Source organism: Lepus europaeus, chromosome 12 (assembly GCF_033115175.1).
Source record: "Lepus europaeus isolate LE1 chromosome 12, mLepTim1.pri, whole genome shotgun sequence".
Classification (NCBI taxonomy): Eukaryota; Metazoa; Chordata; class Mammalia; order Lagomorpha; family Leporidae; genus Lepus; species Lepus europaeus.
The window spans coordinates 1,627,843-1,655,149 of record NC_084838.1 but is presented as its reverse complement, the minus strand read 5'-3'; the positions used below and the strand labels follow the sequence as shown (position 1 = coordinate 1,655,149).

Below are 27,307 nucleotides of genomic sequence, written 5' to 3'. Positions count from 1 at the left end.
TGGGGGGCCGGTGGGGCAGGGCTGGAGGGCGGGCCTGGGCCGGGTGGAGGGCGGCCCGGAGCAGCCCGACTGAGCGCCGCCTCCCGCAGCCCCCTGTACGAGCAGTACTGCCAGGACCACTTCAGCGACGGGCACTGCGACCAGGGCTGCAACAGCGCCGAGTGCGAGTGGGACGGGCTGGACTGCGCCGAACACGTGCCCGAGCGCCTGGCGGCCGGCACGCTGGTGGTCGTGGTGCTCCTGCCGCCCGAGCGCCTGCGCAACAGCTCCTTCCACTTCCTGCGGGAGCTCAGCCGCGTGCTGCACACCAACGTGGTCTTCAAGCGGGACGCCCAGGGCCGGCACATGATCTTCCCCTACTACGGCCGCGAGGAGGAGCTGCGCAAGCACCCGGTCAAGCGCGCCGCCGACGCCGACGGCTGGGCCGCGCCCGGCAGCCTGCTCGGACGCGTGCGGGCCTCGCTGCTGCCCGGCGCCGGGGGCGGGCGCCGCCGCAGGGAGCTGGACCCCATGGACGTCCGCGGGTGAGCGTCCGCCCCTCCCCGTACCCCTCCCCGGGGGCAGCACGTCCGCCCACGGCTGGTGTTCAGGTTCTGCCCCAGGCGCTGGGGACAGGGCTGAGCGGGTGATCCCACCCTGGCCAAGAACACCACCTAGCCACTGTCCACTCTGGTCACTGCGTCCACCCCGGCCACTGCAGTGCCCACCCAGCCACTGTGTCCCCAGCCACTGTGTCCACCCCGGCCCTGCCCACCCAGCCACCACGTCCACCCGGGCCCTGTCCACCCAGCCACTGTGTCCACCCGGCCCTGCCCACCCAGCCACTGTGTCCACGCAGCCACCACGTCCACCCGGGCCCTGTCCACCCAGCCACCACGTCCACCCGGGCCCTGTCCACCCAGCCACTGTGTCCACGCAGCCACCACGTCCACCCCGGCCCTGCCCACCCAGCCACTGTGTCCACCCCGGCCCTGCCCACTCAGCCACTGTGTCCACGCAGCCACCACGTCCACCCGGGCCCTGTCCACCCAGCCACCACGTCCACCCCGGCCCTGCCCACCCAGCCACTGTGTCCACCCAGCCACCACGTCCACCCGGGCCCTGCCCACCCAGCCACCACGTCCACCCCGGCCCTGCCCACCCAGCCACTGTGTCCACCCCGGCCCTGCCCACCCAGCCACTGTGTCCCCAGCCACTGTGTCCACCCCGGCCCTGCCCACCCAGCCACTGTGTCCACCCAGCCACCACGTCCACCCCGGCCCTGCCCACTCAGCCACTGTGTCCCCAGCCACTGTGTCCACCCCGGCCCTGCCCACCCAGCCACTGTGTCCACCCAGCCACCACGTCCACCCGGCCCTGCCCACCCAGCCACTGTGTCCACCCAGCCACCACGTCCACCCCGGCCCTGCCCACCCAGCCACTGTGTCCACCTTGTAGGCCTGGGGTGTCACAGGACAGGTGCTCTGGCCAGGTCTTGAAGGCGAGAGAGAGCTGAGTGGGGGAGAGGTGCACCCTGGGCAGTGGGGGGCACAGAACCATCAGAGGGGCTGGAAGCGCTGGCTGGCGGAGCCCCTCATGCCCACGCCTCTCAGCAGGGCCCCTCCAGCCCCCTGCCCAGTCCTGCTGCTCGCTGACCAGGGTTGGACGACCCTTGGCGTGCCTGGCCCTGCGTGTCGGCTGGTCTGGGTTTTGCTGTTTTGGCACGGTCCTGAGAGAACCAGCTATCCGAGTGGCCCTTGACGGCCAGTCCACCTGAGGTCGCGGGCCCTGGGCCGCCCTTGACGGCTGCGGGGCCGGTCCACCTGAGGTCGCGGGCCCTGGGCCGCCCTTGACGGCCACGAGGCCAGTCCACCTGAGGTCGCAGGCGCGGGCCCTGGGCTGCCCTTGACAGCCGCGGGGCCGGTCCCCCGAGCGCGGCCCTGACAGGTGCGCCCGCAGGTCCATCGTCTACCTGGAGATCGACAACCGGCAGTGCGTGCAGTCCTCCCTGCAGTGCTTCCAGAGCACCACGGACGTGGCCGCCTTCCTGGGCGCGCTGGCCTCGCTGGGCAGCCTCAGCATCCCCTACAAGATCGAGGCCGTGCAGAGTGAGTGCCCCCCCCACGCTGCCCCGCCCCCAGAGTGCCCCCCCGCTCGCCGCCCTGCCCCGTCCCCAGAGTGAGTGCCCCCCCGCGCTGCCCTGCCCCCAGAGTGCCCCCCCCTCGCCGCCCTGCCCCGCCCCCAGAGTGAGTGCCCCCCCGCGCTGCCCCGTCCCCAGAGTGAGTGCCCCCCCCGCGCTGCCCTGCCCCCAGAGTGCCCCCCCTGCTCGCCGCCCTGCCCCGCCCCCAGAGTGAGTGCCCCCCCCGCGCTGCCCCGTCCCCAGAGTGAGTGCCCCCCCGCGCTGCCCCGTCCCCAGAGTGAATGTCCCCCCCAACTCGGGCCGCCGCTCCGCCCCCAGAGTGAGTGCCCCCCCCGCGCTGCCCCACCCCCAGAGTGCCCCCCCACGCTGCCCCATCCCCAGAGTGAGTGCTCCCCCCCGCTCGCCGCCCCGCCCCCAGAGTGAGTGCCCCCCCCCCCAGGCCGGCTCGGGCCACTGCCCGGCCCCCGTCTGGAAGCAGTTTTTTGGAATCTCGCGGGGCCACGCCTTCCCTGCCTGGGGTGACAGCGTTGGCGAGTGCACCCCCTCCTGAGCTCTCCCGACCCTGCCCCCCGGTTCTTCTTTGTTGGGTATTATTTCAAAAATCATTATAGCTTTTTTTTAAAAAAAAAAAAACAGCGAGGAGAGGGAAGAATTGATCGGTGTCATGTGAAGTGTTGAAGTTTGTATCTCGAAAATCCCCCTAAATCCTTTGTCTTAGCAGCTCGATGCCGGAGCCGCGGTGTGAAGTTGGCTAATCCCTTCTCCCTTACAGGAGAAGAAAGTAAACCGTCTCCAGACGGCCGCTGGCGAGCCGAGAATTTAGCGATAGTTTGCAATTCTGATTAATCGCCTGGAAAATGACCTTATTTTGGGGGGCGGGATGGAGGCGCGCGGGCGAGGAGGCGCCGGCCGCACAGCCAGCCGGCCGCCACTCACGTCCGGGCGCCTGCCCGCGGCCCCTGCTGCAGGTGAGACCGTGGAGCCGCCGCCGCCCTCGCAGCTGCACCTCATGTACGTGGCCGCGGCCGGCTTCGTCTTGCTCTTCTTCCTCGGCTGCGGCGTGCTGCTCTCCCGAAAGCGGCGGCGGCAGCATGGCCAGCTCTGGTTCCCCGAGGGCTTCAAGGTGTCGGAGGCCAGCAAGAAGAAGCGGCGCGAGCCACTCGGCGAGGACTCCGTGGGCCTCAAGTGAGTCGCGGAGGGGCTGGGGGGCAGGCGGGACCCCAGGCCCCGGGGCGGGGGCGCTTCCCACGGCCGCCCCCTCGGGGCACCCGGCTCAGCCCTGCACGCTGACCCCTCGCCCGCAGGCCGCTGAAGAACGCGTCGGACGGGGCCCTCATGGACGACAGCCAGAACGAGTGGGGGGACGAGGACCTGGAGACCAAGAAGTTCCGGGTGAGTCCCGCGGAGCCTGGCCTCCCCTGGCGGCGGCCGGCCCCCGGCCCGGCGTGACTCTGGCTCTCTGCCCGCCCCGCCTCCCTTAGTTCGAGGAGCCGGTAGTGCTGCCCGACCCGGATGACCAGACCGACCACCGGCAGTGGACCCAGCAGCACCTGGACGCCGCCGACCTGCGCATGTCCGCCATGGCCCCGACGCCGCCCCAGGGCGAGGTGGACGCCGACAGCATGGACGTCAACGTGCGTGGCCCGGGTGAGTGTGGCCAGCACCCATGCCTGCCCTGCGGCCACGCTGGCCCTGGGCGCTCGGGGTCAGGAGCCTTAGCCCTGGGCGGCGCCGTCCAGGGTGGTCTGGGGGTTGCTGTCTGTCACCTGGGAGTTCAGTTGTCCCCGAAACGCGGCCTTGCGGGTACTACAGTGTGGGTTTTCTGCCCGCACCTCTCTCGCTCTGTCTGCTGGCTGGGTCTCGAGTCGGGAGAACAGCAGGGTCTCCACCTGCTGCCCGGAGCCGAGGCTGGGGACCGGCCCCCCGACGCTGAGCTGAGCCCCTGCCCGGAGCCGAGGCTGGGGACCGGCCCCCCCACGCCGAGCTGAGCCCCTGCCCGGAGCCGAGGCTGGGGACCGGCCCCCCGACGCCGAGCTGAGCCCCTGCCCGTCTCTGCCCCGGCTGCAGATGGCTTCACGCCCCTCATGATCGCCTCCTGCAGTGGGGGGGGCCTGGAGACGGGGAATAGCGAGGAGGAAGAGGACGCGCCGGCCGTGATCTCTGACTTCATCTACCAGGGCGCCAGCCTGCACAACCAGACGGACCGCACCGGGGAGACCGCCCTGCACCTGGCCGCCCGCTACTCCCGCTCTGACGCCGCCAAGCGCCTGCTGGAGGCCAGCGCCGACGCCAACATCCAGGACAACATGGGACGCACCCCGCTGCACGCGGCCGTGTCTGCCGACGCCCAGGGCGTCTTCCAGGTGGGGGCGGTGCGCGTGTGTGTCCTTGGGGACACCCTGGGGCGGCTGCCGGCTTTCGCTTGGCCCTGGGAGCCCTGACCCCCGCGTCCCGTAGGCGGGCGTAGCTGCCGGCGGCTGCACCCTGCACCGTGGCCCTTTGAAGGAGGCGCCCCATCTGCCGTTTGCCTGCGGCCCAAGGCAGGCTCAGCTCAGTCCCGCCCCCCCCCCCCCCTGCAGCCTCTCGAGGCCCCGCCTCCCTCTCGCAGCTGTGGCCACAGGCGCGGCTTCGGCCGCCGCACACCCGGGCCTCTCCTAGCAAGCGTGGACTTAGGATTTGCATGCCTGGTGTCTCCAGGGCTCGTCTGAGGCAGGGGCTTCTGCCCGTCGCCCGTTGGGGACCCTGCGGCCTGTGCCCAGGCCTCCAGGCAGCTCCGGAGCAGGTCCGGTGGGGGCACACCTGGGGCCCTGACACCATGTTTGATAAGTCCGTCAGTGACGCGTCGGCATTCCGTGGAAATAAGAAACTCGAATGAGCAGAAAGAAGGGAGGCACGTTGAGCCCTGGGGCCGGCTGCTGTGCCTGTGTTTGGCGAGCGCCTCCCCAGTGGCCTCCCCAGGTGGCCGCTTTTGCACCTGCAGCCTGGCCAGTGCCAAAGGTCGCTCCCAGCAAGTGGCCACCACTCGTCCCGCCCGGGACGCCTGGGATCTGCTGCCGTGCTCCGGGAGTCCAGGTGCCCGCAGTGTAGCCCGGCAGCTCCGAGCACGGCTAGGGTGCTGTGAGCTGGGGTCGCCAGTTGGCTGGCTTAGACCCGGCTGCCAGGGTCATAGCGAGGATCGGACGAGGCCTCACGTGGTCTTGATGGGTCCCCGCCATCACCGAGGGGCTCTTGGTGTGGAGGGTGGCTGCCCCGTGTCCCATCAGACCTCGGGAGGGCCTGGTCTGTGTCGGGAGGCCACTGCCCTTCCCCCCCGCCCCATGAGATTGCCAGGCCCTTGCCTGAACCCTTTGCTCTTCGCCTAGATCCTGATCCGGAACCGAGCCACAGACCTGGACGCCCGCATGCATGACGGCACCACGCCGCTGATCCTGGCCGCCCGGCTGGCCGTGGAGGGCATGCTGGAGGACCTCATCAACTCCCACGCCGACGTCAACGCCGTGGACGACCTGGGTAAGCTGAGGGGGAGCCAGGACCCCCGCCTGCTGGGGATGGGGCGAGGCGGGCCGGGCCGGGACCCCCGCCTGCTCGGCCTGCAACCCACCCCCGCCATGGCTCCCCCCAGGCAAGTCGGCGCTGCACTGGGCGGCCGCCGTGAACAACGTGGATGCCGCGGTGGTGCTATTGAAGAACGGGGCCAACAAGGACATGCAGAACCACAAGGTGCCCGGGGAGCGCACGTGGGGGCGGGCCGAGTGCAGGGCTGTCAGCGGTCACCTGACCTCACCTCCTGCCCTGGGGCCAGTGGACGTGCGGGCGGCTCCCTGCTCACCATCCACCTGCCACGATGCCCCACGAGGCAGGCAGCTCTCAGCTGCCCCCTCCGCCTGCCCCTGGCCTGCACCCGCCCTCGGCTGTTCCAGCCGGGTCCTTTCATCCTTGGGCAGGTGGCAGGTGGCGGGAGGTGCTGTCCCTGTGGGAGAGGCCCAGACACTCAGAGGGACTGGCTCCAGGCCGGGGAGGCCTCAGAGAGCCTCCTGTGTCCGGGCAGCAGCCTGGGGGAGGTGCGGCCTGTCCCCTGTGGGTCAGATGAGACCCGGGGCTGAGAAGCCAGGGCTGCCTGGAGACACCCCCGCCCGCCCCCGGCGCCTTGGGGATCCCCTGCGTCTGTGCCTCCTGGGGGCTGCTGCCCGTTCCTAGCTGCTGGCAGGGCGGCGGAGCCCTGGTGGTCTAGAACACGGGTTTCTCCGGTTTTTTGTATTTCTCCCCTAAAGACCCGCTGGGGCGGCCCGGTAGCCGCGGGGTGCCAGGGTGGGGTCGGGACCGATCTGGCGATGGAGCCTGGGACGCACACCCCTGGGAGGGACGTCCCCCGCCACGCCAGGCTCCCTCATCCGCCCCCGCCCCGTCCCCAGGAGGAGACGCCGCTGTTCCTGGCTGCCCGGGAAGGCAGCTACGAGACGGCCAAGGTGCTGCTCGACCACTTCGCCAACCGGGACATCACTGACCACATGGACCGGCTGCCGCGGGACATCGCGCAGGAGCGCATGCATCATGACATCGTGCGGCTGCTGGACGAGTACAACCTGGTGCGCAGCCCCCCGCTGCACGGCCCCGCCCTGTCACCCACGCTCTGCTCGCCCGGCGGCTACCTGGGCAACCTCAAGCCCGCCGTGCCGGGCAAGAAGGCTCGCAAGCCCAGCACCAAAGGCTTGGCCTGCGGCGCCAAGGACGCCAAGGACCTCAAGGCGCGCAGGAAGAAGTCCCAGGACAGCAAGGGCTGCCTGCTGGACACCTCGAGCATGCTGTCGCCCGTGGACTCCCTGGAGTCGCCCCACGGCTACCTGTCGGACGTGGCCTCGCCACCTCTGCTGCCTTCACCGTTCCAGCAGTCTCCGTCCGTGCCCCTCAACCACCTGCCGGGGATGCCCGACGCCCACCTGGGCCTCGGCCACCTCAACGTGGCCGCCAAGCCCGAGATGGCTGCGCTGGGGGCGGGCGGCCGGCTGGCCTTCGAGCCGGGGCCCCCGCGCCTGTCCCACCTGCCCGTGGCCGCCCCAGGCGCCGGTGGCATCGGCGGGGCTGTGAATTTCACGGTGGGCGGGGCGGCCGGCGTGAACGGCCAGTGCGAGTGGCTGTCCCGGCTGCAGAACGGCATGGCACCGAACCAGTACAACCCGCTGCGAGGGGGCGTGGCCCCCGGCGGCCTGAGCACGCAGGCCCCCGCGCTGCAGCACGTCGGCATCTCCGCCAACACCCTGTCCCAGATGGTGGGCTACCAGGGCCTGCCCGGCACGCGGCTGGCCGCCCCGCCGCCCCTGGTGCAGACGCAGCCGCTGCAGCCGCAGAGCCTGCCGCCGGCACCGCAGGCGCACCTCGGCGGCGTGGGGTCGGCCGCCTCCGGCCACCTGGGCCGGGGTTTCCTGGGCGGGGAGCCGAGCCAGGCCGACGTGCAGCCGCTGGGCCCCAGCAGCCTGCCGGTGCACACCATCCTGCCGCAGGAGGGCCAGGCCCTGCCCACCTCGCTGGCCCCGCCCATGACGGCCGCGCAGTTTCTGACGCCGCCCTCCCAGCACAGCTACTCCTCCTCGCCCGTGGACAACACCCCCAGCCACCAGCTGCAGGTGCCCGAGCACCCCTTCCTCACGCCCTCGCCCGAGTCCCCCGACCAGTGGTCCAGCTCGTCCCCGCACTCCAACATCTCGGACTGGTCCGACCGTGTGTCCAGCCCGCCCGGCGGCCTGCAGCCCGCGCTCGCCCACGTCCCCGAGGGCTTCAAGTAGCCGGCGGGACCGCAGCTTCCACGCCACAGCCCCGCCGGGCGCCGCCTGGGCCGACCAAAGGAGCCTTTTAACAAAGCGTTTTTATACAAAACGAGAGGACAAAGATTTTAATTTCTTTTTCTAGTATTTATTTATGGACTTTATTTTACACGGAAACACTGCCTTTTTATTTATGTGTCCTGTCTTTGTGGCCCCAGGTAAACTCTGTCCCAAGGAGAGCGCGTCCTGAGGCGCGGGCCTCGCCTGTTATGAACTACAAGGACTCGTGATTTATAAATCCGTTTATTTATTGAGCTCTGTCTGTCTAGGAGACGGTGTTGGGGGAAGGGGGCTGGGCGTGCACGGCCCCCGCCCCGCCCCCGTGCCACCTGCCACGCACCAGCAGGTGTGTCTGCGGGTGACCCCGAGGAGGCACCGCCCCGCCTGTGGCGCGTGGATTCATTCACACCGGAGGAGGAGAACCGGTCAGAACGGGCGCCTGGTGCACGGTGGTGGCTTTTGGAAAGCGTGTTCTTGGGGCACAGAGCCCGCTCCCCGACGGCGCGGCTATCTCCGGCTCTGCTGTGCCGGCAAGCTCTGGCTCCCCGGTCCGCCCCACCCCCTTCCTGACAGCTTGGCATCGCGGCCCGGGAGACGCCGGACGTGTGGGACCCCGGTGCCCGCCTTGGGCACCCCCTGGGAGAATCGTGCCCTTTGCTGGGGAAAGACAGTGCCTGGCCCTCCCCGTCGGAGGGCCCAGTGCTTCACCCTGGGCGGCAGAAGGTGGACAGACTGGTGGCGCAGCCCTGCGCGCGGGCACGGCCGCTGGGGGGAGGCTGGCCGGCACAGCCTACACCAGGTCCCTCCTGGCAGCCTGGTGCCCAGCCTCGGGCATACTGGAGGGTCACTCGGAGCCTGCCCTGGCCTGGGGTGGGGGTGGGGGGCAGCGGACTCTTGTAACGTCGTGCGTGGGCCTGTGGCGCAGTAAATGTTTGTAAATACGTTGTTAAAGGTGGACTTTGTTTAAAAATCTGAGTGAGCTGGTGCGCCCTGTGGTCCGGATGTGGCTCCTGCTGTGCGGCCAGGGTGGCCCTGCGGCTGCCCATCTGCTGGGGGGCACAGCGTGGGGGGCCGGGGAGGGGCGCCCACACTGTGCCGGCCTTCGGGGGCGTGGCCTGAGGTGTTGATTCTTACTGTTTTATAAAATAGAGTGTAGTTTACAGAGAAACTTTTTTTAAAAAAGTTGTCTACGTGCAAAACTGTAGATGATGATGTATTTTTTTCATCTTTTTTTGTTTAACTGATTTGCAATAAAACGATGCTGACGATCCTGCGGGTTTTGCTATGTGCTAAGCTTGGCCGTGGCTTTGCCGCCTGGGGTGGGGTGGGGGTGCACCCTGCTCCCAGGCGGCGGGGGAGCGGTGCCCTGTCCACCCCCACGGCGGCCTTGGGGGCCACGCCAGCTCCCGTGCCGGGCAGGGAAGTGGGGACGCGGCGGTAGCAGGGGACTGTCCTGTTGGGTGGTCCTCACCCCTGGGACCCTGGGTAGAAGCTGACCGCCCCGCAGCCCGGGCTCTCCGGCCCCAGGGAGGGGCCCGGCTGTACCTGCGGTGGAAGGGCCGAGGGTGGCAGCCCGTGCCATGGCGTGGGGAGTCTGGAAGGTTCTGTGAGCTGGAGCGATGCACAAGCAGCATAGCCCCCCCCAGGTCCCCGGGGCCAGCGTGGCCCCCTCCCCCGCGCCTGGATCCCTCCAGCTGGCCAGGGTCTCTGGCCAGGACCAGGGCGAGTCCGACGGCCCTCTTCCCGCTGGAAGGCGCTGCCTGTCCCTAGCCTGGCCTCCCCAAGGACAGGTGCCGGAGGGGGTGGGCACACGGGGCGTCGGGGCAGGTGACCTGGTGACCTGGCTCCCAGCCCCGTAAAAGCCTCCGCCTGGTGAGGAAGTGGGGGCGGGGCCAAAGCCCGCCCAGATGTAGGCCCCCCGCGGGCGGGTCAGCACACGGCCTGCACAGGCCATTTGGCCGAACGCTGAGCGTGTCTGGGAGGGTGTTCCCTGACAGGACCAGCCTGGGAACCTGAGCCCGACCGCAGGTGGCCCTCCTCAGGGTGCCTGGGCCTCCCTGGCCCCTGACCCCCTCACGGCCTGAGTGCCCAGTGGGACGTCCACCTCCTCCTGCCCTCGGATGGGGGCTGTGACTACTTGGGCCCTCCCCCCCCCCCCCCCCGATTAGTTTATTTGAAAGGCAGAGTTAGATCTTCCGTCTGCCCGTTCACTCCCAGATGGACGCGATGGCCAGGGCTGGGCCGGGCTGAAGCCAGGAGCCATCAGCTTCTCGCAGGGGCCCAAGCACGTAGGCCGTCTGCTGCCACTTTCCCAGGTGCATTATCAGCCGGACCGGACATGGAGCAGCCAGAGCTCGAACCGGCGTCCAGCTGGGATGCCGGCTTTGCAGGCGGCTTAACCCACTGCACCTCAGCCTTCCGGCCTGCTGTCCACGGCACATCTTAGGCTCTGACGTCCCTGCCACGTGTGACAGCTCCTCACTCTGTGTGTGTCCAGGTTGCTTCCTGGAGCGCCCGGAGGCCCACAGCCGTGAGGGACGGGAGGCCAGTGATGCAGGCTGGAGACGGACGCCCGCACAGCGCGGCTGCGCCCTGAGCCCGCCCGAGGCCCCACAGCGCCCGCGCGCCTAGGTGGGAAGTCCCCGGCACTGAGCTCTGCAGACAGCAGTTGGTGTCCCCGAGCGGCGGGGAGGAGTGAGGAGTGGCTGCTGGTGGGGAGTTTTGCTTTAGACAGGTGGAATGTTCTGGAACTGTGCAATAGCAGGGTCATTGTACAGTGCCACTGGCTGTACACTTGAAAAAAAAGATTTATTGTTTATTATTATTTTATTATTATTGAAAGAGTTACAGAGAGAGGTAGAGCCTGAGAGAGAGAGAGAGAGAGAGAGAGGTCTTCCATGTGCTGGTTCACTCCCCACATGGCCAGACGGCCGGAGCTACACTGATCTGAAGCCAGGAGCCAGGAGCTTCTTCCAGGTCTCCCACGTGGGTGCAGGGGCCCAAGGACTGGTGCAGGGGCCCAAGGACTTGGGCCACCTTCTACTGCTCTCCCAGGCCATAGCAGAGAGCTGGAACGGAAGTGGAGCAGCCGGGACTTGAACCGGCGCCCATATGGGATGCTGGTGCTGCAGACCAAGGTTTTAACCCTCAGTGCCAGAGCACCAGCCCCTGGACTCTACACTTTAAGACGGTTAATTTGGGGCAGTCGTTCGGCCAGCAGCTGGAAAGAGGCTCCATCCGAGGGTCTGGGGTCTGGGTCCCATTCTGCTTCCTGCCAATGGGCAGCCGGGGGGCAGCAGTGACGGCCCCAGGCACAACATCCGGATGGAGTTCGTGGTTCCTGGCTTTGGCCTGGCCTGTGGGCTGCTCTGGGCGTCTGGGAGTGGACCCATGGATGGGACATGCAATAGAAGTGTAGAATCTCACAAGATCAATGCGGAGGGCCGGCGCTGTGCTCTGCGACTCTCACCTGCCAGCGTCCATCTTACAAAGGAAGACATTCCAGGACGTTTGGACGCAGGACTTCTGTCCCCACAGACGCAGCTCGCGGGGCCCGGGGGACCCCCAGGCTGAGAGAGCGTCCCTGCTCCCCAGACTCCCGGGTTGAGGCCCAGCGCCCGGCTACCGCATCCTGAGAGCTGCAGAGGATGGCCAAGGCTCGGGCTCCTGCCACCAGGTGGGGACCCCGCTGGACTCCCTTGGCGTCCGCCTGGCCCAGCCTCGTTGTGGCCATCTGGGGAGTGAACCAGTGGATGCAAGTTCTCGCTCGCTCGCTCTCTCTCTCTCTCTCTCTCTCGTTCTCTGTCCTCACCCCTCCACCCTGCATTCTGCCTTTCAAATAAATATTTTTTTAAAAAACTGCACCTGTTTGTCCACTATACCTCCCTATACCTCCACGTGATCACTAAGCAGCGAGTCCCCTCCCGTCCCCAGGTGCTTGGCCGCACCTCTGCCGGCCCGGCCACACGGCGCTCGGGGCTCTGGCACACCTCTGCCAGCCCGGCCACACGGCGCTCGGGGCTCTGGCACACCTCTGCCGGCCCGGCCACACGGCGCTCGGGGCTCGGGCACACCTCTGCCGGCCCGGCCACACGGCGCTCGGGGCTCGGGCACACCTCTGCCGGCCCGGCCACACGGCGCTCGGGGCTCTGGCACACCTCTGCCGGCCCGGCCACACGGCGCTCGGGGCTGCTGTCTTGGGGAGGCCCCTGAGTGCGCTCCACTCGCCTCTTGAAGCCGGGGCGGCCCTGCCAGTCGGCTCAGCGTGTGGGCGCCGACTCCTGCCCGGAAAGGTGCAGAGCCTCGCCTGCGGCTCAGCCCCCAGCCGCGCCGGGACCTTCTGCCCCACCGCCCCCACGGCGGCCAGAGATGGGGGCCCCGGCGCCCCGTGGCTGCCTGGGACTGCATCCTCCGGCTCCCAGGCGGTCCCCACAGCCGGGCCAGGCGGCCGAGGACACGGCTCTCTGCCTCCCCCTGCTGACAGAACCCCGCCAGTGCTCCTTCCCGGGCCGGTGTGGCCCGTGCTGGGCCCGTGCTGCTTACCTCGCACTCATAACCAGCCCCGGTGACTGTCCAAGCTGGGGGGGTCCCCGGTCCGTGTCCTTGCAAGTGCAAAGCCCGGACGGCCAGCCTGGGCCCTTTGTGGAGGGGAAAGTGGACGCTCGCCGAGAGCCACGGTCACTGCCAGCCTCCCGGCTCCACCTGGGCCCTTCGCCCTTCCCCACCCCGGCCCCCAGCCCCCGGCCCCTGGCCCCCGGCTCAGACACTTGTGGCTGTGCTTGTCCACCTGACGGCCGCGTGTGGCCGGGAGGGTCCGCCAAGGCCAGCTAGGGCTCCCACGGCTGCCTCCCAGCTCCTGGCTTGCGCTCAGCTCAGCCGAGAGCCTCAGGGAGGCCCAACTGCCCACAGGCGTTCTGGAAGCTCCCGCTGCTTGCAGGTCTCCCATGCAAAGCCCCACCCACCTGCCCCCCCAGCCCCCACCATGCAAAAGCCTCACACACACAGCCCACCCAAGCCCCTGAGGGTCCCCCCCCAGCACATCTCAGCTCCCTGGGGCAGCTCCCAGCACACCTGGTGCGCAGTCTGGGTGCAGGGCCGTGGTGCCGCCGGAGGGCGCCGGGCAGTTTTCCGGTGGCCTTTTGGGTGTGGCGTTAACACCTGTCTCGCCTCCTTCCCGCCTTCTCTGCCGGGTGCCAGCCCGTGTGCCCTGAGCCTGCTTCCTGAGGGCGCCGGGCGGGCCTGGGGTGCGGCTGGGGGTCTCGGCCTCCCCCCTCCGTGAGGATGGCTCCCACGGGGGTCTACAGCAGCCCTGGCACAGGCAAGATCCTCACTTGCTTTTTTTTTTTTTTTTTTAAGATTTTATTCATTTATTTATTTGAGAGGCAGAGTTACAGAGAGACCGAGACAGAGGGAGGTCTTCCTTGGGCTGGTTCATTCCCCAGACGGCCGCAACGGCCAGCACTGGGCCAGGCCGAAGCCAGGAGCCAGGAGCTTCCTCCGGGTCTCCCACGCGGGTGCAGGGGCCCAAGGACTTGGCCATCTCCCACTGCTCTCCCAGGCCACAGCAGGGAGCTGGATCGGAAGTGGAGCAGCCGGGACAGGAACCGGCATCTGTGCGGGATGCTGGTGCCTCAGGTGGGGGCTTAGCGCCGGCCACCTCACTGCTCTTACAGGTGAGGAGCAGAGGCTTGGAGGAGCTCACCCCAGCGGGATTCCTGGGTGGAGCCATGGTCTCTGACTTCTAAAGGCTGTGCCCATCAGTTAGCCAACCATCTTACCCATGTGCTGCCAGCCCGGCGAGGCTCTGTGGCTGGGACGCCGTCCGGACTGCCGTGCGCTCTGCTCCGCAGCCCCCGGGGAGCACAGGCGGGGCTGCAGGTGTCGGTGGGCCCTGGTGGGAGCGGAGGGTCTCACACCCAGGGGCCCCGCGCTCAGAAGCCACAGAACAAATGCGCAGGTGCGGCCACCTCCCAGAAGCCCTCCCTGCCGGCCCCTTCCCCTCTGAGGAGGCGCCCCCTCCCTCACGTCCAGGCTTGGAGCTGGCCTGCCCTACAGACCAGCACGAACAACCCGCCACAGGTCTGCTCCACGCCTGCCCGGCAGGGAGTGTGGGGCAGAGACTCCCGGCCAGGGCCCGCCCACCTGCCCGAGCGCTCCCGGGCGGCCAGTGGTCAGGAAAGGGCCTGCTCCATGGGCAGCCTCAGCTGTTCCTCACCCAACTCTGGGGGTGCTGAGTGGGGCCCTGCCCCCCCACAGTGCACACCTAGGCCAGCGGCCTCCTACAGAAAGGGAGTGCCAGCGCATTTTTCATTTCAAACCAGCAGGCGAGTTAAGTTGTAACAGCACATGCAACCCAATGTACCCCAGAAGAATCTAATTAATGGGCCTTAGAAAACCATCAGTGGGCACCTCGCGCTCTGCGCAGCCCAGCTGTGTCCTGCACTCAGAGTCCAGCTCGGTTTGGGGCAGCCACGTGTGCAGTGCCCAGTGGCCACTGTGCTGGCCACAGGTGGGGGCTGGCCGAGTGCCATGGCGTGTCCCGTGCACTCCGTGCGACCTGGCATGGTGGCAGAACCGGGGCTCTGTGTCCCGCCTCCTGCCTTGAGCCAGGGGAGGGGCTGGGGAGAGACCCTGTCCCTGCAGGCCAGGGACGATGATGGTCGTCTCGGGCAGGACACCTCCCAGGCCCCCACCCCGGCGTGCCCTGGATGGCTCCGGGCCGGGCTCACCGTCCCAGCGTGTTTTGGCAGCACCCCGTTCTGGTCCCCCAGTGGTGCAGCTCACCCTGCCTCACCTCCCAGACGGGGCCGGGAGGCTGGGAGAGGCTGGGAGAGGCGTGACTCCAGGATCAGGCCACAAACAGGGAGAGCCCCCCCTCCGGTTGGGGGAGGGGCTGAGGGAAGGAGGGGCTGCCCCAAAGCCCCTGCGGGAGACCTTGCTGTCCCCCAGGGGTCAACACCAGCCCTGATGCCCAGGGAAGGGTGTCAGCAGGTGCGTCTCCGGGGTCACGACCTGCCCCTGGGCTGCTCAGCGCCACCCGGGGGGGCTTCACCCCTGCTCCCCGCTCTCTCCCCGGACAGGACTTGGCTGGGACAAGGAGATCAAAGAGCACCTGGACCTCGGGGAGAAATGGGTCAAGGGCGCAGGGGCTGGCGCCCAAGGCCGAGTCCCACCACGTGTGCTCTAACAGGTCGGGAACCTGACGCCTGAAAGGCAAATGTTAGCTTAGCGGAGCGGCCCGCGGTGCCACGTCAGAGGGACCCGAACTCTCCTCCCTGCGCTGCCTGGGCCCTGCTTGCGTGGCCGCGCCCCGCCAGCCTCCCGGATCCACGCTCGCGCCTCTCTCCGTTCTGGGTGGGTGTCAGGGCGCCCTCTGCAAGGAGCCGCGGGGGGCAGGCGCCGCTGCACGCAGAGCAGGTGCGCAGGTGGGTGGGCGGCCCGCCCTTCCCCGAGACCCTCCTGCGGGAGGGGCAAGGGGCGGACACTCCGGGTTCCGGGACGGCCCGGCTCGGCCGTCCTGCGGTCGGGGTGGGGGGCGGACCAGGGTGTGCGAGGAGGGGGCTGCGGGCGAGGGCTCAGGGCTTCCTCCCGGGGGCGCAGTGTGCGTGTGCACACGCCCGCACCCCCCGCCAGGGTTCTGGTCCGGAGCGCGGGAGCCCCCCACCAGCGTGCGTCCAGCGGCCGGGGCCGGGGTCCGCTCTGCGCGGTCCCAGCGCCCAGCGCAACCGACGCCGCGCGCCGTAACCAGGCAACGAGCGCGGCCCCCCAACAGCGCGGTGCGCAGGCGCAGTCGGCCGCCCCGAGCGCGGCGGCGCGGCGCATGCGCGGCTGTCCGCGCCGGCCTCCCGGCCTTCGAGGCCAACGGAAGATGGGCGGAGCGCGCCTGCGTCGGGTCCGCTCAGGTTCTGGACGCCGGTGAGCGGCCGCTCCGGGGCGAAGCCGCTGGCACCGGCCCTTCAGGACTGATTTCCCCTGAGGCCTTGATGGGCGCATTGCGTCTCTTCACACTTCCTAAAGCGAGGAGACGGCAGCAGAAGCAGCCGCGTAACCGGGGCCGCGTCCCGGGAAGACCCCGGAGCGCCAGGCCCAGACAGGTGGGCGAGAGGCGGGGCCGGGGGCGGGGCCTGAGCCGGGGCGGGGCTGGGTGAGGAAGAGGCGGTGGCAGACGTCCGCTAGGGGCGGGGCCGGGGGCGGGGCCTGGGCTGGGGCGGGGCTGGGTGAGGAAGAGGCGGTGGACAGACTCCGCTAGGGGCGGGGCGGGGGCGGGGCCTGGGCCGGGGCGGGGCTGGGTGAGGAAGAGGCGGTGGACAGACTCCGCTAGGGGCGGGGCCGGAGGCGAGGCCTGGGCGGGGCTGAGTGAGGAAGAGGCGGTGGACAGACTCCGCTAGGGGCGGGGCGGGGGCGGGGCCTGGGCTGGGGCGGGGCTGGGTGAGGAAGAGGCGGTGGACTCCGCTAGGGGCGAGGCCGGGGGCGGGGCCGGGGCCGGGGCGGGGCTGGGTGAGGGGTGGGACGAAGGGATGAGGCTGCGAAGAACAAACGTCCGCTAGGGTAGCAACGGACAGGGCGGGGCAGGACTGGTTGAGGATGAGGGGCGGGACGAAGGAGGAGGAGGAGGCGGCGGACAGTGATTCGCCAGGGCAGTGACAGGCACCCGCAGGGGGCGGGACAACAGGACATTGCGGGGCAGGACTGGTTGAGGGTGAGGGGCGGGCCAAGGCGGTGAAGGACAGACGTCAGCTAGAGGCGGGGCCAGGGGCGGGGCCAGTGGATGGGGCGGTGACAGGCCCCTCTGGGGGCGGGGCCGGGGCGGGGCAAAGGGATGAGGTGCTGAAGGACTGGACGAGAGCGAGGGGCGGGGCCGGGGCGGGGCGCGCGCGCTGACGTCGCAGCCGGACACGTCAGCGGCGCGGCGGCCGGAGCCGGATGTGCCAAGATGGCTGCGGCGGCGGCCGCCGTGTGTGCGCTCGTCGCCGCCGCCGGGTGGGCCGTGGCCCGCGGCTCCTGACGGCCGGCGTCGGCGCGCCGGTGAGCGGTGAGCGGCGAGCGCGAGCAGAAGGAGGCGGCGAGCGGCCAGCGGGGCGAGGCTGCGGGGCCGGGGCGGGCGGCGGGAGGCCGGCCGGGCCCTGCCCCTCCGCGGGCCGCGGGGACCTGAGCGTCGGCGCGCGGCCGGCCGCCGTGGGCAGGGGGCAGGCGGTCGCCTCGGGAAGCCCGCGACCCCGTGGGGCGTCCTCGCAGGACGCGGGCGCGGCCGGCAGTGGCGGACTCGGGCCAGCCGCGCCCCCGCCCGTCCGGGGTGGCGGGGCTCCCCTTGGGCCGCGCTGTCCCCGGCGAGCGCCCTCGCGGGCCCTGGTGGCCCCGGGTTGACACACCTGCGGCCTCGGGTCCGGAGCCGGAAGCTGGGCGGCGGGTGGAGGGGCGGCCCCGAGTGTCTGCGGGGTGGGATCCCGCCGTGGAGGGGAGGGGGCGCGGGCGCTGGTGGAGGGGCGGCCCCGAGTGTCTGCGGCCTGGAGCCCCGCCGGGGAGGGGAGGGGGCCGGTGGAGGGGCGGCCCCGAGTGTCTGCGGGGTGGGATCCCGCCGTGGAGGGGAGGGGGCGTGGGCGCGGGTGGAGGGGCGGCCCGAGTGTCTGCGGCCTGGAGCCCCCCGGGGAGGGGACGGGGCTGTGTCCGGGTAGCCGGGGTCCCGCGGGGCTGAGGCCTTCGCAGCCGAAGCGGCGTAGTTAGGCTGTGCCAGGGCTCTCCCGGTCAGCAGCGGTGGGGAGCCAGACGCGCGGGAGCTGAGCCCCCTAAGGTCAGGCCCGGAGGCGCGAGTGGCCGCGGCCGCGCTGCCCGCTCCGCCGGAGGAGGCCCGTGCTCTGCCTGTCTTAAAGCAGACACCGCCTGGAATGGTTCAGGGTCCTGTGCCAACGCCTGCCCCGGGGAAAGTCCTTGCCCAGCAGTGACCGGAGGACCTGGGACGCCGGCGCCTGGCGGCAGGCTGGGGGTGCAGTGTCCGTCTACAGTGCGGGGGGGAGTGTCCGTCTACAGTGCGGGGGGGGGGGAGTTTCAGTCTGGGGGGGGCGGTGTCAGGCCCTCTGCGGGGGAGGGGGGCGGTGTCCCTCTGTCCAGCCCCCTGGGGGGGCGCTGAGCGCTCTGCTTGCTCAGGGCCCGGCCAGGGAGGGCGGGGCCGGGGCGAGCGGCTGGGTTAGCAGGAGCGGGAGCCGCGGGTAGGTTTGCTTGAGGCGACGGTGGTGGCTTTCTCTGTCGGCGGCCTGGACGGCTGTCAGGGTCGGCGGCAGCCCGGGGCCCTGCCGGGATTTCCCCCTCGGCTCTGATTTTCTCTCTGAGCGGCTGACGAGGAGGAAACGGACTTTGTCGAGCTGGGGACCCGGTGTGGGGCGCGGACGTCCAGGTGATCGGCCGAGGCCGTGCCTGCCCCGCGTTAGTGGAGATGGGCACCGCCGGGAAGGCCGCGCGCTCTGTAAGGTCCTGAGCCGCGGGTTCCGGACGCCGGCGGCCCGGCAGGCCCAGCCGCTCACTGCCGCTCGAGGTTTCCGGGCGCCTTTCCCGGGTGCGGTGAGAACCCCAGGGTGGGGGCAGCCGTGGGCCGGGCAAGAGGAGGGCTCTGGCGTGCAGAGAGGGATTCTCCTGGCTGAGGTCAGTTCTTAGCAAGAGCACAGCTTAAACGTCTGCTCTTCTGTTTTGAGATGAGCTGCCGTCTGGTGTCTCCCACCGGGGTGCTGGGGCCGTCGCTCGAGCTCCCGCTGCTGCCTCCCAGGGTCGCACCGGGTGCTCGGGTGTGGGCAGTGAACAGTCCTAGCTCCTCGGCTGGGTGCCCACGACCTTGTCTGTCCCGTGGGACCTGAAGTCCTCGTATGTGAAGAGTGCTGAGCTGTTTCTGTTGGGGGAGGAGGGGGTGGTCTGCGGGAAAGGTCGGCCCGGCGCACCTTGTTGGGGGGCATCGGGAGAGGTGTTGGAGCCGGCTGGCCCCTGCCGGGCGCGGGAGCACCCAGAGGGCGGGCGACACCAGCAGGGAACCTGCTCGGCAGCTGGCAGCCACCCCGCCTCCTCCCAGGGGCCCCGGGCAGCTTGGCCGGGGTGCAGTGGGCAAAGGGGTGGGGCTCGGGGTGTGAACGCCTCGGAGTCTGTGTCCGTGTGTTCTCTCCTGGGGCGTGGAGTGCGTTGGGTGTTGGTGTAGACGGGGACGTGGTGATGGGACGTGGAGTGCGTTGGGTGTTGGTGTAGACGGGGTGGTGACTTTGTGCCCCTTTCTTCTCTTGCAGTTCACGTTGAGGAAGTGCTGGTCCTCCTGTGAGCGGCGCCCACCTGTGCCAGAGCTCAGCCATGCAGCCGCCACCCCAGGCGGTCCCGCCCGGTGCTGCTGGGCCTCCTCCGGCCGGGAGTCCTCACGGCGTGCTCTGGGCGCACAGCCCGTACAGGAGACGGGCCGGCGGCAGCGCCGCAACCCCAGCCGCTTGCCCCCCACAGCCCGTGACGGACCCCTTTGTCTTCAGCAGACAGTCCAGGGCCGGCCTGCCTGGCGTCCAGGGCCCAGTGCCCTCAGGTCTCGCCCAGTACCCCGGCGTGCCCGTGCCGCACACAGATGCCGGGGACAGCTCCCAAGCACCCTGGGAGCCCCCGCCGGGGCCTCTGGCGCAGCCCAGAGCAGACGCCAGTCTGTTTGCTAGTGTGCCGGCCTCGGTGTTGCCTGGGCCGGAGATGAACAGGGGCGCAGAGCTTGGTCCCGGCTCGGAGCCTGGCGTCCAGATTCTGCCGTATCCACCTCACTGCATTCCAGGAGTGGGTCCTGACGAGCCTCGCGGGGCCCCTGCGCATGAGAACATGCCACGGCTTGACTACGACCCGCATGCCAGTGTGGGGACAGCTGCGGCCGCCGCCTCCTTCCCCCAGCCTTGTCAGCAGGGGCCAGAGCAGTGGGGGCTGGCGCAGGGGGGCCCGCGGCCTGCTGGCCAGCGTCACTCACCCTGCTCGGAGGGGTCACTGCAGAACGCCGGCATCCTCCCGCTCCCCCTGCCGCCCGGCCAGCCTCGAGGTCCCGGCCCCGAGCAGCACAGCCCAGCACCCGCAGCCGGCGACGGGAGGAAGGAGCCGGCTTGCCCGCAGGGCCGAAACCACTCAGCACACGGCGTCCGTCCTGAAAGCGCGTTCGGGCAGCATTGCAGAGTTGCAAATACTTGGGCAAACCAGGAGCTCCGGCAGAATCCAGGAGTGTCTGGCGCGGCCCTCGTGAACACCCCTGCTCAGGGAAACAGCCCACAGGACCGTCTGCACTGTGCCCCAGGCGCGGGGCCCGGCTGGACGCTGCCCGAGGCAGACTCCGGCGCGCTCTCGATGTTTTTCCGGAGTGGGGAGACGGAGAATGAGGAGAACCTCTCATCTGAACAAGCAGGCTATGCCGGCACCTCGGCCTTCGACGGGCTGTCCCCCAGCCCTGGACTGGGCCACCCAGCCGCAGGGGCCACGCACCAAGCCTTTCTCAAAGGCCCCCACGGCGAGGGTGTGCAGCAGCGGGGAGACACGCGGCCTTACTTCCCTCAGCCCGAAGGCATCCAGCCCGATGCCGGAGCCCCTGCCCACGCTGCCCGTGGTGCGCTGGGTGATGCGGCGAATGCAGAGAGGCCCTGCGCCGGTGGCTCCCGGTACGACGACGACGAGAACCTGGAGTTCGCTCAGAATCAGGAAGTCCTGCCGAGTGAGCCCCCGAGCTTGGCCGACGCCTGCCTGGGGGATCCGTTCCGATTCGGGCCCCTGCCCGGGTGCGCTGTCCCCAGACCCGGCACTGTGGGCCTCCCTGGAGGAGAGGGCGCGAATCTGGAGGCCCCGGACGCGGCGTCGCCCCCCGTGCGGCCAGACGGCCTGTCCTGCGGGTACAGCGGTGCGAGCCACGGGAGGCGCTCGGGGTCGGCCCGGCCCCAGGAGCCGGCCGGCACGTTCATCCAGCAGGAAGTCGGGAAGCCCGAGGAGGAGGCGGCCGGCAGCTTCTTCCAGCAGATCGACTCTTCTCCCGTGGGCGGAGAGACCGCAGATGGCGCTGTGCGGCAGGGTCGCCGCGGCGGCCTGGGCCAGCCGCCCTCGACCCCCAGCCCGCCCAAGCCCGTGGGGGTGTTTCAGACAAGTGCAAACAGCTCTTTTGAACCGGTAAAATCCCACTTGGTGGGGGTGAGACCGGTGGAGGCAGATCGAGCCAACGTGGTGGGTGAAGTGAGGGAGACCCCCGCCCATCAGAAGTGCAAGCCGGCCGCCACGCCGCCCGACGCCTCGCCTGGCAACCTGGAGCAGCCCCCCGACAACATGGAGACCCTCTTTGCCCCTCAGGTCGGTCTGCCGCCTCTGAGCGCCAGTGCGGAAGCTGGGCACGTGCTCCCGCCCCCGGGGGCGCCGTCCTCGCAGGCCCCTGAGAAGAGGCCCTCGGCCAGGGCTCAGGGGGCCGCGAAGTGTGAGAGCCCGGCCACGACGCTGTGGGCGCAGAACGAGCTGCCGGACTTCGGAGGCAACGTCCTCCTGGCGCCAGCCGCGCCCGCGCTCTACGTGCCCGCCGCGGCTCGGCCGGCCGAGGTGCTGCAGCCTCCCGAGGAGGGGCCGCCTGGGCCGCCGCCGCGGAGCCGAGCCGGCCCCAGCGCTTCCGAGAACCTGGAGAACCCTCCCCGGGCGGGCGAGGAGGAGGCCCTCCCTCCGCAGGCGAGCTGTGGCTACGCCAGTTTGCTGTCCTCGCTGCCCACAGAGTCTCTGCAGAATCGGCCCGTCCTGATCGCGCAGCCAGACCACAGCTACCACCTGGCGCAGCCCGTGACCTCCTCCCTGTCCCCACCGAATGCGAACGAGAAGCAGCAGTCCTGGGGAGACGCCTTGCTGGGGGACAGGTGCGCAGCCGGCGGGCGGGCGCTCGGCGCTGACTCTGGCGACAGCGCCGCGGTGCGTGGGATCCCGGTGAGCTCTGCTGTGGGCTCGGCCCCGCCGGGCAGCCTGTCCCAGGGCGCTCGTCCACAAGGCTCCGGGGCTTCGGAGGTGCCTCCCAGCCAGCCCGCCGGTTTGCTGGTTCAGCCGCCATCCCATCCAGCACCCAAGAACTCGGCCCCAGAAAGCCGAAGGAGTCGCACTGTGGAGAACGTTTCTGCCGAGCTTGGCCACAGCCCTGGCGGCGGCGCGGAGCCGCCCTTGGGTCCGGCAGATGGGCCGGCGAGTCACTGCAGTAACCAGGAGGAGCCTGCGGGGGCGCTGGACTTCACGCTCAGCCGGACCTCGGAGCGTCCCGACAGCTCCGCCCCGCAGCCGAGACAGCCTGGGGTGCAGGACCCGGGGCGTTTTTATCAGCAGGTGATGGCAGATGCCCAAGAGCAGCCCGCTCTGGAAGGGGCGCAGCGAGAGCTGGGGCCGCCCCAGCACCAGGTGTCCCCGCCGCAGGTGCCCAAAGCAGCATTGTCAGAACCCCCTTCGAACCCGGAGAGTCCGCCCGGCCGGGGACGCTCCCAGCACCCAGTCCCGTCTCCCGCCGCCGCGGGCCAGCCGCCGCCGTCCTCCAGCGCCTCGGTGGTGCCTGCTGGCTCAAGCCAGACAGCTGTGCGGTCAGAGCAGCCGTGGCTGCAGCCGAATGCGTTCGGCCCCCCGCCCCAGGCCCTGGCGTCCTACTACTACTACAGACCCCTGTTCGAGGCCTACCCCCCGCCGTACCCCTCTCCATACGCAGCGGACCCGGGGACGGCCGCCCTCTACTACCAGGTAGGGTGGAGCTTGCGTGCTGTGTGGCCCTATGTCCCTGGGCTTCTGCCGCTGGGTTTCTCCGTCTCCCGGTGTGTGCCTGGCTGGTGTTGTGTCTGCGGAACTCAGAAGTGAGCCGCGGTCCCGCTGGCGTGCGGAATGCCGGTTCCAGGCCGTGCTTGCCGGGCACAGTCTGCCCCATGGGAGCACCCACCGGCCTCCCAGGCGACACCGCCGGCTGCAGAGCTGAAGCGCTGTGGTTCGCGCCGCGGGCCCAGGACAGGCCGCGCGTGCCCGCTGTGCTGGGCGGCGGACAAGCTGTGGTCTCCTGAATCCGCCTGGGGCAGAAAAGCGCCCGGGGGGGGGGGGGGGAGTTAGGTTGGGCGTGCCGTCCACCCGGCATGGCTCAGGACTGAGTCCCGGAGCGCGCGTCCCAGCAGGTGGAGGCGGCGGCCGCAGCATGGTGGGGGCCCTGCCGCTCCTCGGAGGCCAGCTCGGGGTTGTGTTGCAGCCACGTCGCTGGACTTGGGCGCCGCATGTGGGCACGGTCGGGCAGTGGCCCACTCGCCTCGCCATGGCTCAGCGCCCGCAGAGGCAGGAGAATCGTGTGCAGGAAGCTCAAGGTCCCTGCTCTTGGGGGTGGGGGGCGGTGCAGACTTCTCCCCCGGGGCAGGGCCCTGCTCAGCTCTGCTGTGGCTCTTGGGGGCGCCAGACAGAGGGGCACTTGGTGCCGCTGTGTCGTCTTCTCGCGGTCAGGGCTGGGTAGCAGCCGAGCTGAGCTGAGTTCAGGGCCTGTGGCGCGGCCTCCGGAGCAGTGCTGTGGGCGTGGACTCCGCCATGGGGTCCGTGGCACGGGGAGCCCGTGTGCACTCCTGCTTCAGGAGCGTGGTTGTGTGCGGTGCAGCTGCCTGGGGGGTTTGCTCGGTTGTAACTAACACTGCCCGCGCTTCCCCCGCAGGACGTGTACGGCCTGTACGAGCCCCGATACCGGCCCTACGACAGCGCCGCGAATGCATATGCCGAGGCCTACCGCTACCCGGAGCCCGAGCGGCCCAGCTCCCGGGCAAGTCACTGCTCGGACCGGCCTGCTGCCAGGTGGGCGCCACTTCCGCCCGGCGGGCTCTCGGCGGCTGGGACGGTGCTGAAGCTGTGAGGAATTGCACAGACCCGAGCGTGTGTGCCTGCGTCGGTCGGACAGGTCGCAGGCTGCGTTTTCCGAGTGGAGTTAGACGCACGGCCGCCGGCGGAGGAGGCGGCTGCTTCTCTGCCGGGGGGGGGGGTGTTCAGGGCCCCCAGGCTGTGGCACCTGTCTGCTGGGCTAGACTTTCCCACCACTGAGGCTACGGCCGGGAAGACTGGGCCTGAGAGCCGGGTTCTTGGCTGGCACTGCGCCTTGGCCTGCACACGGCTCTGCCCTGCCCGTCCACCACGCTGGCCTCCACACCTCTGCTCGCCCTGCGGGAGGGGCTTGGACATTTCCTAATGGCCACGCTCGGTGCCTTCAGCTGTGCCCTGGAGCTGCAGGGGGCTGTTGGTGTTGTGTGCGTTCAGACGAGCTGGGATCTGTGGAGGAAAGCAGGGCGGGGCAGGGGTGCACTGCAGGGGTGCAGCTCCCTGAGCTCGGCGACGGGGAAGCTCAAGGCTGGCGGACTTGGTGCCCGTGCCTCCTGCCAGCATTTTAGTGGCTCGTCTGATGACAGAGGGCTTTGTCCTTGACCCTTCGGCCATTGAGCTGGCCCTGCGTACGTGGCGTGGCTGCAGCCGGCCTTGTTGTTTGAGGAGGCGCGGTGGCCCCGTGAGCCTTCCTCCCAGGAGGCCGTAGCTGTTTGTGAGTGAGGCTCTTCCTGCCTGGGACGTCGGCCGCAGTGTCACTTAGGATACAGTGATGCCAGCGGCCTGAGAAACCTGTGCTGTGAGGGTGAGGGGACGGGGTGTGCGGGGCAGGCAGAGCAGGGGGAAGGGCGTGCGGGGCAGGCAGAGCGGGGCCGTCTTCTCCCCCTGCAGCCTTTCCTTGGTACCTGCTGGCCACGCCCCTGCATCAGGACTGATGTCAAGGCCAGAGGTGCCTCCGTGCTACCGAGAAGGCCTCCACACGGGCCAGGTCAGGTCGCCGTGGGAGTGAGTCCGTCACCCTCACCTGTTCCCCCCTGCTGCCGTGCGGGCACACGGAGGGGTGGCGGCAGCGTGCGCCTGCGCCCGTGTGAGTGCGCTGGCAGGGGTGAGCCCGGCTGGAGCCACCGTGGTGGGGGCCGTGCGGGGACAGCTGCACTTGGAGCCCAGCTCTCACCAAAGCCATGGCCGTCACAGCTGACCTGCTCGGGGATGGCGCGCTCCTGGCTTTGCACTGCATCGGGTGATCTCTCTGGAACGCACGGCCCTCAGGTGGACGGGCCTAGGGCCAGGCAGGTGCTGTGACCCTGGCTGGGCAGCAGGGTTTGTCAGGGTGGACGGTTGAGTCCTCTGCGCCCCGGCAGCAGCACCACCGCCCGGCCCACGGTTGCTTACCACCCAGGCAGCCAGACCGGACGAGTGGCAAGAGAAAAGTCACATCTTAAACCAAATCTTGGGGCCGGCGCTGTGGCGTAGCTGCCGCTTGGGGTGCTGGCTTCCCATATGGGCACCGGTTCGAGTCCCGGCTGCTCCACTTGTGACCTAGCTCTCTGCTGTGGCCTGGGAAAGCAGCAGAAGGTGGCCCAGGTGCTTGGGCCCCTGCACACGTGTGGGAGACCCGGATGGAGCTCCTGGCTTCGGATTGGCCTAGCTCTGGTCGTCGTTGGCTATTTGGGAGTGAACCAGTGGATGGAAGACCTTTCTGTCCTTCCTTCTCTCTGCCTGTAACTCTGCTTCTTAAGTAGTCTTTTTAAAAAATCCAATCTTGTATGAAACGTGACTTTTTTTTTTTTTTATTTGAAAGGCAGAATTAAAGAGAAAAGGAGAGACAAAGAGGTCTTCCATCCATTGGTTCACTTCCCAAATGGCTGCAGCAGCCGAGGCTGGGCCATGCTGAAGCCAGGAGCTTCATCCGGGTCAGGTGTAGGGTCCAGGCACTTGTGCTGCCTCCCAGTGCTCTGCTGGGTGCATTGACAGGGAGCTGAATCGGAAGTGGAGCAGCTGGAACTCGAACTGGCCCGTGTGTGGGATGTGGTGCTGTGGGCGGCAGCTTCACCTGCCGGCCCTTAGAAAAGTCCTTGGAAGAATCTTGGAAGTACCTAAAGGCCTTAGGCTCGACCATTGTGCAAAATGCTGCCTTTCTGTGGCGAGTCAGGGCCATGGCCGGGTCCGGTGGCTGCACATGGGAGTTGCAGGAGCCCAGCCCTCCCTGCCACGCGTGCACCTTGCCGGTGCCAAGAGCGCACACCACAGAGGGTCCCGCGCAGTCTTAAAGCTGCCGTTTTAGGGTTGTGAACTTGGCTTGGGGGTGACAGCACCTGTGTCCTGTGTCCCATGGACTTGGCCTGGGGGTGACGGCACCTGTGTCCCGTGTCACGTGGAGTTGGCCTGGGGGTGACGGCACCTGTGTCACGTGGACTTGGCCTGGGAGTGACGGCACCTGTGTCCCGTGTCACGTGGACTTGGCCTGGGGGTGACGGCACCTGTGTCCCGTGTCACGTGGACTTGGCCTGGGGGTGACGGCACCTGTGTCCCGTGTCACGTGGACTTGGCCTGGGGGTGACGGCACCTGTGTCCCGTGTCACGTGGAGTTGGCCTGGGGGTGACGGCACCTGTGTCCCGTGTCACGTGGACTTGGCCTGGGGGTGACGGCACCTGTGTCCCGTGTCACGTGGACTTGGCCTGGGGGTGACGGCACCTGTGTCCCGTGTCACGTGGACTTGGCCTGGGGGTGACGGCACCTGTGTCCCGTGTCACGTGGACTTGGCCTGGGGGTGACGGCACCTGTGTCCCGTGTCACGTGGACTTGGCCTGGGGGTGACGGCACCTGTGTCCCGTGTCACGTGGAGTTGGCCTGGGGGTGACGGCACCTGTGTCCCGTGTCACGTGGACTTGGCCTGGGGGTGACGGCACCTGTGTCCCGTGTCACGTGGACTTGGCCTGGGGGTGACGGCACCTGTGTCCCGTGTCACGTGGACTTGGCCTGGGGGTGACGGCACCTGTGTCCCGTGTCACGTGGACTTGGCCTGGGGGTGACGGCACCTGTGTCCTATGTCACGTGGACTTGGCCTGGGGGTGACGGCACCTGTGTCCCGTGTTTGCTCCCTGGCTGCCAGCTGCAGCTCCCTGCTAATACTTGGGAGTGAACCAGCAGGAGGAAGCGCGTTTTGGGTTGCTGGGTGCGTGCGCAGGCGCACGGGGCCGGCTGGCTTCTGCTGTGCGGCTTCTAAGTAGTTATTGGGCTGAGATAAATGTCACTGAGTGGCCCGGGGGAAGCCCATGGTCTCCCCCTTGGAGCTGTTTGGATCTGCCAGTGTGTCCCGCCCGAGGCTCTGAGGGTTGGTCGGGGTGGGATGGGTGGCGTGAGGCACAGGCTGTTTGGGTTGAGCCGTGCTTTGTGTCTTTCAGACCGGGGTACCCCGAAGGCTACTTCGATTCCAAGAGCGGGTGGAGCAGCCAGAGTGACTACTATGCAAACTACTACTCGAGCCAGTACGACTACGGGGGTATGTCGCAACGTCGGCCACCAGCAGGTGCTCCGGCCGCGGCGCTGCCACGTGAGGGCGGC

The 27,307-nt window shown here is 69.2% G+C and overlaps 2 protein-coding genes across 8 annotated transcripts in view; both read left to right on the top strand.

The window, feature by feature from the left end:
* NOTCH1 (notch receptor 1) overlaps positions 1 to 9,206 on the top strand; it is a 35,580-nt gene extending 26,374 nt beyond the window's left edge. Inside the window, 9 exon segments of the mRNA XM_062207261.1 lie at positions 90 to 524; positions 1,939 to 2,087; positions 3,088 to 3,304; positions 3,424 to 3,511; positions 3,601 to 3,766; positions 4,187 to 4,482; positions 5,482 to 5,629; positions 5,742 to 5,839; positions 6,532 to 9,206. Coding sequence (XP_062063245.1) covers positions 90 to 524; positions 1,939 to 2,087; positions 3,088 to 3,304; positions 3,424 to 3,511; positions 3,601 to 3,766; positions 4,187 to 4,482; positions 5,482 to 5,629; positions 5,742 to 5,839; positions 6,532 to 7,899 — 2,965 coding nt within the window. The 3' untranslated portion in view covers positions 7,900 to 9,206.
* Positions 9,207 to 15,819: 6,613 nt separating this feature from the next.
* Positions 15,820 to 27,307, top strand: part of SEC16A (SEC16 homolog A, endoplasmic reticulum export factor) — a 32,258-nt gene continuing 20,770 nt past the window's right edge. For 5 of the 7 annotated variants that reach the window (XM_062207259.1, XM_062207257.1, XM_062207260.1 and 2 more), the window contains exons 1-4: positions 15,820 to 16,031; positions 19,197 to 22,650; positions 23,588 to 23,724; positions 27,148 to 27,245. In XM_062207259.1, the coding sequence (XP_062063243.1) occupies positions 19,258 to 22,650; positions 23,588 to 23,724; positions 27,148 to 27,245 (3,628 nt within the window). In that variant the 5' untranslated portion in view covers positions 15,820 to 16,031; positions 19,197 to 19,257. Of the gene's footprint in view, positions 16,032 to 16,900; positions 16,970 to 19,196; positions 22,651 to 23,587; positions 23,725 to 27,147; positions 27,246 to 27,307 lie in introns of those variants that run through there. The other 2 variants (XM_062207256.1, XM_062207255.1) reach the window with 2 other exon arrangements.